The following is a 13,299-nucleotide window of genomic DNA, read 5'->3' as shown; positions in this document are numbered from 1 at the left end:
AATAGCCCTGTGACTGGAGAAGACAGAGGAAGAGAGATCATGCTCTGAAATCAATCGGCAGTAAACAGGTAAAAGCAAATATATCTGCATGGCTTGTGTAGGGACGATCACATTTTTATTCTTCTCATCTCCCAAGAAGCTTGGTGTGTGTGGCTCTTCCTTCTCAGTTTGGTGTAGTGGTTAAGTGTGCGGACTCTAATCTGGGAGAGCCGGGTTTGATTCCCCACTCCTCCACTTGCACCTGCTGGATGACCTTGGGCAAGCCATAGTTCTGTCAGAGCTGTTCTTGAAAAAGAGCAGTTTCTGTCAGAGCTCTCTCAGTCCCACCTACTTCACAGGGTGTCTGTTGTGGAGAGGGAAGGGAAAGGAGTTTGTAAGCCGCTCTGAGACTCCTCTGGGTAGTGAAGGGCGGGGTATAAATCCAATCTCTTCTTCTTCTTCCTAGTTTATCTTCACAACAGATAAGGTCACCTGTGACCAGAACTGAGATTTGAATTCAGATCTTCCGGGTCCGAATCTAATGCCGTAACTGCTAAACAAAACTAACTCCCATATCCATTGTTGCAGGTTTTGTTGCAACAAGGTATATTGAGAGCCCTAGGAGTTTGCTGACATTTTCAAAAGGTGTGTGCAAATGAATGGGAATCCGGGCTATCACCTATGATAGCTTGAATAGAACCTCCATGTTTAGAAGCAGTATACCTCTGAATACATGTTGCTAAGGCCAAACAAGAGGGGGCCACTGCCACCACACCTAGCTGGCTAGCCAATGTTGGAAAGAGAACACAGGATTTGATGGATGGTCCATCTGTTTCAGGAAGGAAATTGTTAGGTTCTTATGCATGCAAGGACTCGAGGCCTGAATCTGAGTCCAGAACTAACAGTAGCCAGTAACTCTGGTTTAATTAAAACTGATTACAGTTGTGTGCTCTTGTGTGGGGTACCCTTCTGCTTTGAAGGGTAGGAGAACCTGTGTTGAACTGAGAAAGAGGAGGCTTCAGGCAGAGAAAGCCCTTGTGGTTAGAGTGGGGGCTACAGAGACCTGCGTTTAAATCCCTACTCTGCCATGAGGCTCATTGAGTGTCCTTGGGCCTGCTCCTTTCTTTCCACCTGACCTACCCTACAGGTTTGTTGTGAAGATAAAACGGAGGAGAAGAGAACTCTGTACGTCACCCTGAGCTTCAGAAAGGAAGGCTGTGGGGAAATTGTTATAAAGAGGCTTGAGGCCTTGCCTTCATCCCAGCCTGCCACTAGTAATCCCCCCTCAGCCTTCCTTGGCTTCTCGTCTGACAGAATGTCCCGACATGAGGAGAGCTGAGGGGTACCTGCGCCCGCCAGGTCTTGCGTCACATCTCTGGCACAAAGATGCCACATTCCTTCTGTGCCCTTGCCAGCCCTGAATACAAAAGCCTCCTCAGTGGCCTCATTTGGGGAGGGGGTGGACTGACACCCCCCTGCAAAGCCATGAAGGCAGGCAGGCAGGCAGGCAGGGCCAGGTCCCCGAGCCAGGAGACAGGGTGGGGTCCTAGGGGAACCACAGGCCTGAATGCTTCCCCACTGTTGTTAAATAATCCCCTGGCATCAGAGGCCCCCGGCTGTGAAAGGAGCTTTGTGGAAAGCCCCAGACCTGGCTTGGTGGAAGTTTTCCACCAGATGCCCAATTGAGAGCCACACTCTTGGCAACCAGATCAACAAAAGATTCTTGAGGCACCTTCAAACGTGCTCTGGTTCTTTATTTGTGGAGCCATTGCCCACGAACGCTTGCAAATAAATAACGTAAATAGAGCAGAGCTGATCGCCAGCGTAAGAATCAATTATCTCTCAACTCCGGGTCCTTGAAAAATAACATAAAAGGGCTCCTTTCTCCCATTTCCTGTCCACAGCATCTCAGCAGCCAAAATGGAGTCGTGGGCAGGAGTCCTCAAATGGCTGCAGGAGGAGGTGGAGCCAGCTACAAAATGGCTGCCACTGCTTACCTTCAGTCACACAGTGAAGATCCTTATGCCATGGTGACAGCGGCTGCCAAAGCAACAGCCAATCAAATCTCTAATAGCCAATCAAAAGCCTTGCTGGGCAAAAGCCCCACCTGGTCCCACCCACTTTCTAAAAACACCTGGTGGGCACCATTCACCATGTTGGGGACCCCTGGGTTAGTGTTTTGGACCAAGAGCTGGGATACGGTTGCCAGGTTGTTCCTTCGTGCTGGTGGGGGGATTTAGAGGCCGTTCCTGCAGTGGGTGGGGATGTCACATGACTTGCTGACATCAGCACATCAGTGATGTCAAGGGAGACACTCTGCTTTTTGGGCAAAACTCTATGGTTTGAAGGCTGATTTTACCATAGAATTTTGCCCAAAACAAAACAGTGTCGCCCCTGACGTGCTGACATCACTTCCAGAAGTGACATCAGTGCATTGTGCATGACGTCACTGTTTGAGGGGAATTTCCTCCTGCTGGCCAGCTGGCCCGCAGTGGAAAGGAGCACGGGAAAGCAGGGAATCCGCCACCCGGACCTGTGGAATGGTAAACCTAACCTGGGAGACTCAAATTCAAATCCTTAGAGATCAGCAAAATTTTCCGGGGTCTTGTATGTGACTCACTACCCTTTTTGTTTTGGATACACTGCAGCAGTAAAGCCGCAAGGAAATGGCCGGGGGAGCCCTTACTTCCCATCACTGATGAGGGGTAAGTATCTTTTGCTGTGTACGTGTTGGACACACGCGTTGGTATTGCTTCCAGATCAACGGGAAGAAGCCCTTTTCTTCTCTCTTCCAAATCCACCTTAACATCACCGAACAGGTAGCTTTAAATCTGCATAGATTTACATGGAATTAATTTGTTGTGCACAGACACAATGGTGGGTTTGTATCTCTGGAAGAGATCGTGGTAAGCCCAGTGGTAACTCTCTGTAATAGATCACACACCAGTTCCCTTCTTTCTTTCTTTTTAAGAGGCTTGCCTCATTTTGACCCCTATAACTCCACTGGGCCAACTCTTAGAAATATATGTAGGGTTGCCAACTCTGGGTTGGGGGATTCCTGGAGATTTGGGGGTAGAGAATGGGTGTCAGCTATGCTGCCATGGGGGTTGGGGAATTCATTCTGTGTCTCGGTAATTGCTATTGCATTCCTGTCTTTGCTGCTCTCCCTGTGCCGCAATGCTTATCTCTACAGCTGTGCAGGAGGATGTTATGTTGGAAGTTGTATTGTCTGGAAGTCTCCTACGTACCGTGAGAGACTACTGCTTCCCACCTTTCGCCACCTAACGGTTTCCTAGCTGGTCCCGTGTGCGGGAGGGTAGCTAATTGGCCCATGCCATGGGGTGGTGGTGCATATGAATGCCCTATATCCTATTATGCTCAATGGGTTGCCGCCATTCTTAACAGTGCCTGTGTTACTGCACCTATAGCTTTGCAATAAACGTATAACCATTCCTGAATGCGTGTACTTCGTTGTAAGCTGTGGGTTCTGACTATGGGGAGGACAGGTTTTGGGGAGAGGAGGGACCTCGGCAGGGCATAATTCCATAGAGTCCACCCTTCAAAGCAGCCATTTTCTCCAGGGGAGCTGGTCTCGTCAGTTGTAATTCTAGGAGATCTCCAGGCCAAAGCATGCCCTTCAAGAGGCTCAGCATTTTTCTTGATCTGGTACAAACTTGTAACACTCTCTCTCTCTCTCTCTCTCTCTCTCTCTCTCTCTCTCTCTCTCTCTCTCACACACACACACACACACACACACACACACACACACACACTCATCCTATATCTCCAATCTCATGACCCATGAAAGAAATGTTTCTGTTCTATTTCTGTCATGATATAAATGGACTGTCTCATAGAAACGGGCTTGCAGCCTCAGCCGGGCCTTCCCTGTGGCCCTCATCCCTCCCGTGTTTGGCCCATGTCCGTCCGTCCCCTCCCTTGTAGTATAGCAGTAGCTGAGGGAGTCCTCAAAAAAGGGTTGGGGCCGGTGGGTGGGATCCAGCCATCTTTTCCTCTCATTCTTGCCCCTTCCACATGGCTTTTATCCATGCATGTCCCCTGATCCTCAGCATAGCTTGTTTGAGAGATCAAAGGAGATCTCCTCCTCCTCCTCCTCCTCCCTTTGTCACCAGGAGAAAAGCTGGCTGGATCCCATCCAGGGCGATCAGGCTCCCAGTCTGAACACCAATCAGACCCCTATTGATCCAAAGGGGAGTTCAGCCTTTGTGTTCTCTGTCCCACTCCTCAGGTGTAGGAGGCGTGCAGCCCGGAGCCGGATTGGGACCAGCTGGAGCCAAAGCAGGTAAACGATACAAAGATCTTTGGGTTGTCTCTGCATTCCAGAGACAAACAATAAGTTGTTGTTTTTTTAAAGCCATCTGCTTTTTGCTACCTGTTATGAAGTACTTTATTTTATCAAACTTAAAATGAGAGCACCGGTATACCTTTTGCCCCCTTATTTACAACAGCTAAAAGGTATAAATGACTATCTCAGTCTGTCGACTCTGCTTCTGAAATGCTTCTTAACCTAGGGTTCCGAAGCCTCTCAAAGCAGACGTGTTCCATGGATGTGGAGTGGATATGGGAAAATGTCCTTCCGTTAAGGTGTATGCTTGGTGCAGCAATGGCAGACGGGGAGCGGTCTTCATTTTCAGGCCCTTTCCTAATAATCCCTCTTACACATGGTGGTGGGAAGTACTGTCATCTCCCAGCTGACTTAAGGCGGCCCCGTGCGGTTTTCAGGGCAAAGGACAGTCAGAGGTGGTTGGCCATTGCCTGGCTCTGCGTAGCAATCCTGGTCTTCCACATCGGTCTCCCATCCAAATACTAGCCTGGGCTGACCCTGCTTAGCTTCAGAGATCTGACGAGATCGGGCCAGCCTGGGCTATCCAAGTCAGGGCCCTTCAACATACAGTGCCTGGTACATAAGAGACAGTACGTTGTGATTTGCAGCGTAACTCATTCCATAATCATTCCTTTCATGTTCATTTCCCTTCTCTGATGCCACTGTCTTCTTCACCCTTGCAGGGAAATATCCTGGTTATGGCACCCCAGGACTCCCCACGGGACTGGGTAAGTCTGCCACAGACGCTGGAATAAAATGCCACAGAGTGTAAAACAGAATTAAAAAATATATATATACAGTATCTGTACCTACGCAGAAAGCTGAACTAAACAGAGATGCTTTCATTTGACCCCTAAAAGACCTGCAAAAGAGGCCTAGCGGCAGAATGAAGTGCTGTTCTGGAGATGTGTCGGTAGTAGGGTTGCCAGGTCAGGGTTGGAAAATACCTGGAGCCTTTGGGGGTGGAGCCAGGAGAGGGCGGGGTTTGGGGAGGGGAGGGCCCTCAGCGTGGTACAATGCCATAGAGTCCACCCTCCAAAGCAGCCATTTTCTCCAGGGGAGCTGATCTCTGTCAGCTGGAGATCAGTTGCAAAAGCGGGAGATCCCCAGGCCCTACCTGGAGGCTGGCAACCCTAGCAGGTAGGGGATGACAGTTCTGAATGATTCTCTGCATAAAGAACTCCGCGAGTGCCCCGGGATGGAGTGAGCTCCCGTCTCTGGTCCCAGCTCCTGCCAACCTAGCAGTTCAAAAGCAAGAAATTGCAAGTAGATAAATAAGTACCGCTTCAGTGCGAAGGTCACAGCGTTCTGTGCGTCTCGGCGTTTAGTCATGCTGGCCACATGACTACGGAAACATCTTCGGACAGCGCTGGCTCTTCGGCTTGGAAACGGAGATGAGCACCGCAATCCTAGAGTTGGATTCGACTGGCTTTCGAGCAAGGAAACCTTCACCTTCATAAACAGAAGTCAAGAGCCATGGGGAGATGGCTGGACTAGGATCTTTCTCCCTGCTAAGGTCACCAGCCTCAGAAGGGGTGTGGAGTTTTCCTGGAATGACAGCTGACCTCCACACTGCAAAGGAAAGAAGAAGAAGAAGAGATTGGATTTATACCACACCCTTCACTACCCAAAGGTGTCTCAGAGCGGCTTACAAACTCCTTTCCCTTCCCCTCCCCACAACAGACACCCTGTGAGGTAGGTGGGGCTGAGAGAACTCTTGACAGAAACTGCTCTTTTTCAAGAACAGCTGTGCCAGAGTTATGGCTTGCCCAAGGTCATCCAGCCAGGTGCAAGTGGAGGAGTGGGGGATCGAACCCGGTTCTCCCAGATTAGAGTCCGCGCACTTAACCACTACACCAAACTGGCTCTCTTTGGGCCACTTTGGAAGGAAGACTCTGTTCCATAGAGTGATGTCACTGCAGGGGCATCTACCAAGCCAGAGCTGACAGCCCTACTCCCTACTCTGGTAGTTGCTGGGGAGGGGGGGTTACTTGCAAGCAGTTTAAAAAACAAACAAACATGGGGAAGTATTCCAAAATGGCCTTCCCTCAGCTGCATACTGAAGCAGTACGAAGGATTCTACCATCTCTTTTCGATAGACCAGGCCTCCAATGAACCTCCTTCAGGAGGATGTTCCAGAAGGTGGATACCATCATAGGGATTGCAGACGAGTCTCTCAGTCAACCCATCCTAGGCACATTGGGCCTCCCCTGCCAATCGTAACCAACTTCTGCAGTGGGAAGAACATGATTGGAAGAAAAGGGCTCTCACGGGTGCAGCACCATCTCCGGCATTTAACCCTTCTTGTTTCCGATGTTTCAGGAGCCCAGAATGGATTTGGAGCTGGACCCAGCTTTGTCGGCAGACCAGGTGAGCACGGCCAGTACTACCAGGATGGGATCTTCCATCTGGGTGCTAGAACACAGTTCTCTTCTTGGCAAATCACTCTCCTGTTGGGAGATGACTTGATATAACTTTTGTTAGTGCATGTTACTCGCACTGATGTTCTCTAGGGTCTCCAGAAGTTAAATCTCTAGTTAGCAAAAGGGTACGTCTGGCATTTGGGGCACATGTGCATGCACGAACAGTACAGCACCGTGCAATGCCCATCCTGGTGTTTCTGGCAAGGAGCTGCTGAAGCATATTTTGAACAGCTGAGAAAATATTCTAGACAACTGCGCTTTTCTGGTATGTCCTTAAGAAAAACAATAAAGCTCTGACCTGGATAGCCCAGGCAAATCCAGTCTTGTCAGATCTCAGAAGCTCAGCAGGGCCGACCCTGGCAAGCATTTGGATGGGGGACCTCAAAAGAATACCAGGGCTGAGAGGCAGAGGCAGGCTATCAAGCCACTGTTTTGAACGTCCTCCATGCTCCAGTGGGAATCGCCAGAGGTTGCCATGATTCACAGGCATACACACACACACACACACACACACAATACGAAAGAAAGAAAGAAAGAAAGAAAGAAAGAGAAAAGGCAAAAGGGAGGAAAAGAGAAAGAAAGAAAGAAAGAAAGAAAGAAAGAAAACAAACACCCACATTTGTATCAGTAGGGGAAAAACTATTACAGACTAAATCAGCAAGCAAAGTAAAACTTTCAGCATTGTAAGGCCTTGGTCTGGGAATTAGGGTCATATAAGCATGGGGAATTTCACATTACCCAGTTTCTCCCGGTTTCAAGCCGGTATTCTTCCGTTTTCGTTATATTGTTATATCGCTATACCGAACTCCAAACGATTGCAATAGCAATCCCATTGGAATGCCTCGACTCCACTGGAATACATGCGATGGCTACATCTGCCCCCTGGAAACAAGTACCCTATTGGACTGCAGGCTTCCAGCGGGACATCAGGGCATCAGTGATTGGTGACAGCAATGTTGCTAACCCTTCCATGCCTAGAGACAAGTCAGGGTTCCGTTATAGCGTTATAGCGATATAACGCTATAAATCAAACGTTCAAAAAAAAAAAAGCCGAAGATCGCCCGCGCGGGTGAAAAAAGGCGGGGGGGAAGCGTATCGGAACCGGGAGAGGGAACTGAAGACTACTCGGAAGCGGTTGACACGTAAACCGCTTCAGTCCCGGTTCCTAAAGCTTTTGTGTGTGAAATGGCAGTTACATTCTGGTAGGGAACCGATTCTCAAACGGGTTCTGTCTGAAATGATAGACCAGAACCCGTTTGAGAACCGGTTCCCTACCGGGAGATATCACCTGTCTGAAATTCCCCCATGTTTCTGTTTACACTTGTGAAATGCAGGGCTTTTTTTGTAGGAGAAGCCCAGCAGGAACTCATTAGCATAATAGGCCACACCCAGCAGCAGAAACTCATTAGCATTTGGGTCACAACCCATGCCTTCCCTTGGCTTGCTTGGGTGCCCCGTGGCTGCGGGGAGCCTGGGCAAGCCGGCCCTTGGAAAGGCCAGGGAATGCACGGGGAGGCATTTAAATGCCTCCCCGATCCTTCCAGGGGCCCCCTGGCCCGCTCACCTCAGTCGCCAGGGGGATCGCTCTCCAGGCCTTCCCTCTGTAGCCACGCACAGAGAGTTTTTGGCTGTAGTGGGCGTGGCCAACTCTGAAGCCAGCCGGAACTCCATTCCTGTGCGTTCCTGCCCCAAAATACCCCTGGTGAAATGGAAGGTAGGCTGTTCTTTCTGCACCATGACCTCCTGTCCATCCACTCTGAGCCTTTTCTCGTTGACACTCTCTTCCTACCCCCCAGGCTATGGTGTCCCGGCTGGTTATGGACCAGGTATGAGAACCGTTCTTTCTTCCTTTGTTTTTTAATATGAATTTGTACTCTTCCTACTATCTCCCAGTGTGAGCATGGTGAGTTGATTCAGAGCAACGGATCCTTATAAGGGACACCTTTCAACGTGATTCCCCTCTGCCTTAACAGGTATCACATCCCCATTTTAGATAAGGTACTTCAGCCTTAGGTGCAGCACTTAGGCAGACAATATATTAGTCCCTCCTTCTGGGATTGGTGGTGGTCTTCTATAGCAGGGACAGTGATGGAAAATAGAGGTGTGGCTATCTTAAGCACTTCCATCCATTGGCAGGAGGGGCAGTGATGGAAAATGGAGGTGTGGCTATCTTAAGCACATCCATCCATTGGCAGGAGGGGCAGTGATGGAAAATGGAGGGCTGGCTATCTTAAGCATTTCCATCCATTGGCAGGTGGGGCTGTGATGGAAAATGGAGGGCTGGCTATCGTAAGCATTTCCATCCATTGGCAGGAGGGGCTGTGATGGAAAATGGAGGGCTGGCGACCTTAAGCACTTCCATTCATTGGCAGGAGGGGCAGTGATGGAAAATGGAGGGCTGGCGACCTTAAGCACTTCCATCCATTGGCAGGAGGGGCAGTGATGGAAAATGGAGGTGTGGCTATCTTAAGCACATCCATCCATTGGCAGGAGGGGCAGTGATGGAAAATGGAGGTGTGGCTATCTTAAGCACTTCCATCCATTGGCAGGAGGGGCAGTGATGGAAAATGGAGGGCTGGCTATCTTAAGCGTTTCCATCCATTGGCAGGAGGGGCAGTGATGGGAAATGGAGGTGTGGCTATCTTAAGCACTTCCATCCATTAGTAGGATGGGCACGCAGTGATGGAAAATGGAGGGCTGGCTATCTTAAGCACTTCCATCCATTGACAGGAGGGGCAGTGATGGAAAATTGAGGGCTGACTGTCATAGCCCTACATTCTGTTATTGATGGCAGTCTTCTGTAGCAAGGGCAGTGATGGCAAATGGAGGGCTGTCTCTTAGCCCCTTTCTCTGCTACTGATGTTCGTCTACTGCAATGGGAAATATGGTGGAAAATGGGAGGGCTGGTTTTAATAGCCCCTGCCTCCCTCTCCTGCTGTAGCAAGGGCAGTGAAGGCAAAGAGGGGCAGGTCGTGGTCTGCAACCAGAGCTTTGTGCCATCTGGAGAGGTAAGCTCTGGGCATAGGGAGCAAAGCAGTCTGAGATGTGGTTGAAACAAAGGTGATGCATCCCTGTTTCTATCATCTTGCAGGATTAGGTGCTTATCCACAGGCTGGGAAGCAGAAGCCAGGTAACTGTGAATGTACTGGAGGGATGCTGAGGGCTGTTTTCCCATGGTTTTTGGCAGATCTGCATGAAATGTAGGCAAGAAGGGCCTCTGCTCCAGCAAATCCCTATAATGCTGTATTTCTCACACACACCCCACAAATACTGAGAAAGCTTTCCCAGGAACGTTTGGTGGAATACATTTCCACCGACATTTCCACCAATCTTATGGATTTGGTGGGACCTTGTACTTGGAAATAAATAAAGTTGGAGCCCGTGAATCCGTTCTGCTATTGGTGGAGCATTCCTCCAGCAGAAGAAGCCTTCTGTTGACGGAAGATTCTTCCAAGAACTCCTTGTGCCAGAGGGAAAGGCCACTTGGATCCATGGGATCCAACCCAGAGAGTGTTCAATTTGGCAAGTTCATGTTCAACATGAAAGCCCTTTGTTGCTGTTTCCCCCCCCACACACACACACACTTCTGATCAGTTTGTCTGCATGGTTCATTGACGTTTATTTTATTCATTTCTTACTTTTGATTTATATCCCGCCTTGCCAAGGCAGGAGCTGCGGTGGCTCAAGTGGTTAAGATGCTGAACTGCAGGCTATGGAAGGTCGCTGGGTACGCAGTTTGAGACCCGGGTGCCGCATGATGGAGTGAGCTCCCGTCTCTAGTTCCAGCTCCTGTCAACCTAGCAGTTCGAAAACAAGACATTGCAAGTAGATAGATAGGTACCACTTCGGTGGGAAGGTAACAGCGTTCCGTGCGCCTTGGTGTTTAGTCATGCCGGCCACATGACCACGGAAATGTCTTCGGACAGCGCTGGCTCTTCGGCTTGGAAACGGAGATGAGCACCGCAGCCCTAGAGTCGGACTCAACTGGCTTTCAAGCAAGGGAACCTTTACCTTTTACCTTTGCCAAGGCAAACTTCTGGCTTCTGGCTATACTTAATTCTTTGTCAATGTTAAATTAGTCCATAAACTTTAAAGAGTTTTTTTTTTTAGTGCAATTCAAATTGAAAACTGGAATTGGGGGGGGGAGTAAATTTAACTAAAAAAAAATTATCTGAAAGGAATTGGTGTGATGTTCCTATTCTGCTTTAGTTCATGCCATATCTATATTCCAGGTTACCGAGGACTTGGCTACCCCCGCGTTGGCCTCCCCTTAGGAGGTAAGCGCCGTCCCCAACTAACTTCACCCCTTTCCTTCTTCACTATATATAACTCTCGCTAGTGGTATAGTGCTTAGAACAGAGGTGCTGAACTCATTTGTTATGAGGAGCAGATCTGATGGGAATGTCATTTTGTTGGAATCACACGGGGTATGAGTCATGGTCTTCTGTTAGGCAAAGTGGCCCTTCTGCCTCACTTTGATATAGGGATCCCAAGTCCCCCCGGGGGGTGGGGAAACCCCCGCCCGAGAGGCCCGTTCCCTGGCGCCCCCGGATCGGGCCCCGGGGGGAACTCCACCCCGACGTGCACGTCACCAGGAAGTGACGCGACCACACCAGGCACGCTGGGGGCGGGGCCACGGTCATCCGAGGGAAAGCTCTATGGTTTTCCCTTAGATAGTCATGGCCCCGCCCCCAGCGTGCCTGGCGGCGTCACGTCACTTCCTGGTGACGTGGATGCGGCGCGCGTGCGCAAAGCGCGCGCACTCCAGGATCGCCCCGGGAGTCCCCCGCTACACAATGAGGTAAGACTTGGCAACCCTAATACAAACGTGCTTAGAACATTAACACTCTTACAGTATTTCCGTAGTTGTTCCCACTGGATAGCTCCTAGGGCTTATTGGATACTACCTATTTTAACGAAATATCTTCCCCTTGAGTCCTGGGTGATTTCTTATTTGCTGACAGATACAAACCCGGCAATGACTGCTTCAGTAGCAAGGTACTTAGCAATGGTAATAGCACTGAAGCGTAAATAGTGGATACCATTGAAAAGCTTATATTTATTTATCTTAACTATTTTAAACAGTATGTTCGGAATGTTTTATACTGATGATAGCCTACCGATTTGGAGACGCTCACTGTTTTAACTTTGTTTTGATGTTTTAAACATAAACTGTAATTTACACATGTGCTTGAGACCTTTGGTCATGTAAGCCGAAATAAATAAATGAAATGAGTATTTCCTTAAAGTATTTCCCGGTTGCCTGCCCTCCCATTTCCACCGCCCATGACTCATTAGCACGGGGACAGTAAACAAGGACACAAGGCAGGGCCTCTGTCATCTGGCAATAAAGGTAATGACCAGTTGTACACCCAGATTAGCCTTGGGAGAGCCAGTTGCTTCGAAGGAGGCCTCTTCCTTTGCTCTGCTGCCACTGCTGGGATGGTGCCAAAGGGTCTAGGCCCTTTGGCAGGGCCCTTTGATGTAGATGCCAGGTATTGTATTAGAAGAGGGAGTCTCCTTCTATTGTGCACATGGACCCTTGCCCCTGCTGGTGAGATTGAAAACAACTTTGATTTGGAAGCCGTCTTGTAAGAGCTGAACAGTCGAAAAGCAGGATATAAATACTAGCAATAAATAAATGTTCTATCTCCCTCCATGTTCTGGGGGTCAAATCAATCTTGCTTCACACTCCCTTTTCTTTCCCTCTTGACGTCTTTGTATAAACCCAGTTGCCTGGTGTGTGACCTCACTACCTTTCTTGGCAAAGGCATTAGGCCCTTTCTGTTATTTTAACCTCCTGAAGTCATCTAGCTGTCTGCAGTCATCTGAAGAGCCAAGAAGTGAAGCGTGATGACATCCAGCTTCCAGGACATTAGGAAAGAGTCTGCCTTCGCTTGAGGGCTTGTTTGCTTTAATGGTATAGCGATTTTGATGCCTTTACTTAGGTCCAGTGAACTTTTGGGCAGCTCTTTCAAGTGTACTTTGTCGTTTGATGTGGCAGCCGTTGCACCATTAAAAATTTAGAAGGCTCGGGGTATCTCCTGAGGTTCCACTCAGAATTCATCACTCTGAGAAATCTTAAACTTTAAAAAAAAAATGAAAACAAAGTACGTTTCTACACCTTAAGGTGGATGTGATCTTGATCACATGAGGGCAGTGTCTAGTGAACACTTGAAAGCCAGAAGGGGACTCAATAGGATTTTCAGTGGTCACCGGAAAATACCCTGCATAAAACTTTATTCCTCCTCCTGACTGCCAGGAGGAAAATCACGCGAAACAAGTATAAATATGCAAATGTGTGTGATTTGCATTATATAGATAAGGCACAGAATTCAGATTGTTGTTGTACAAAACCTTTGTTGAGTGCAAAGCACACAATCTCTCTGCCTAGCTTTCTGCCTAACTTGCTATCTCTTTCCTCCTCCACAGGTCTCGGCGCCCGAGGCAAGCCTTCCAAAACAGGTAACGCTTCCTCAGCCACCAAATCCTCCTGTGGGCTCTTTCCTGGGCACTTGGAGGAATCCATCCCCTTTGCACTATATGGGGGGG

The 13,299-nt window shown here is 49.1% G+C and overlaps 1 protein-coding gene across 1 annotated transcript in view; it reads left to right on the top strand.

Annotated features, from left to right (window-relative positions):
- LOC107119125 (spidroin-1-like) overlaps nucleotides 1-13,299 on the top strand; it is a 35,878-nt gene that overhangs the window by 6,600 nt on the left and 15,979 nt on the right. Inside the window, exons 2-9 of the mRNA XM_015421570.1 lie at nucleotides 2,628-2,684; nucleotides 4,229-4,282; nucleotides 5,008-5,052; nucleotides 6,647-6,694; nucleotides 8,544-8,573; nucleotides 9,839-9,877; nucleotides 10,980-11,024; nucleotides 13,180-13,212. Coding sequence (XP_015277056.1) covers nucleotides 2,628-2,684; nucleotides 4,229-4,282; nucleotides 5,008-5,052; nucleotides 6,647-6,694; nucleotides 8,544-8,573; nucleotides 9,839-9,877; nucleotides 10,980-11,024; nucleotides 13,180-13,212 — 351 coding nt within the window. The remainder of the gene's footprint in view (nucleotides 1-2,627; nucleotides 2,685-4,228; nucleotides 4,283-5,007; nucleotides 5,053-6,646; nucleotides 6,695-8,543; nucleotides 8,574-9,838; nucleotides 9,878-10,979; nucleotides 11,025-13,179; nucleotides 13,213-13,299) is intronic.

This window comes from Gekko japonicus, unplaced genomic scaffold, assembly GCF_001447785.1.
Source record: "Gekko japonicus isolate JY-2015 unplaced genomic scaffold, Gekko_japonicus_V1.1 scaffold1445, whole genome shotgun sequence".
In the NCBI taxonomy this organism is placed as follows: domain Eukaryota; kingdom Metazoa; phylum Chordata; class Lepidosauria; order Squamata; family Gekkonidae; genus Gekko; species Gekko japonicus.
This window is presented reverse-complemented; position numbering and strand designations above follow the sequence as displayed.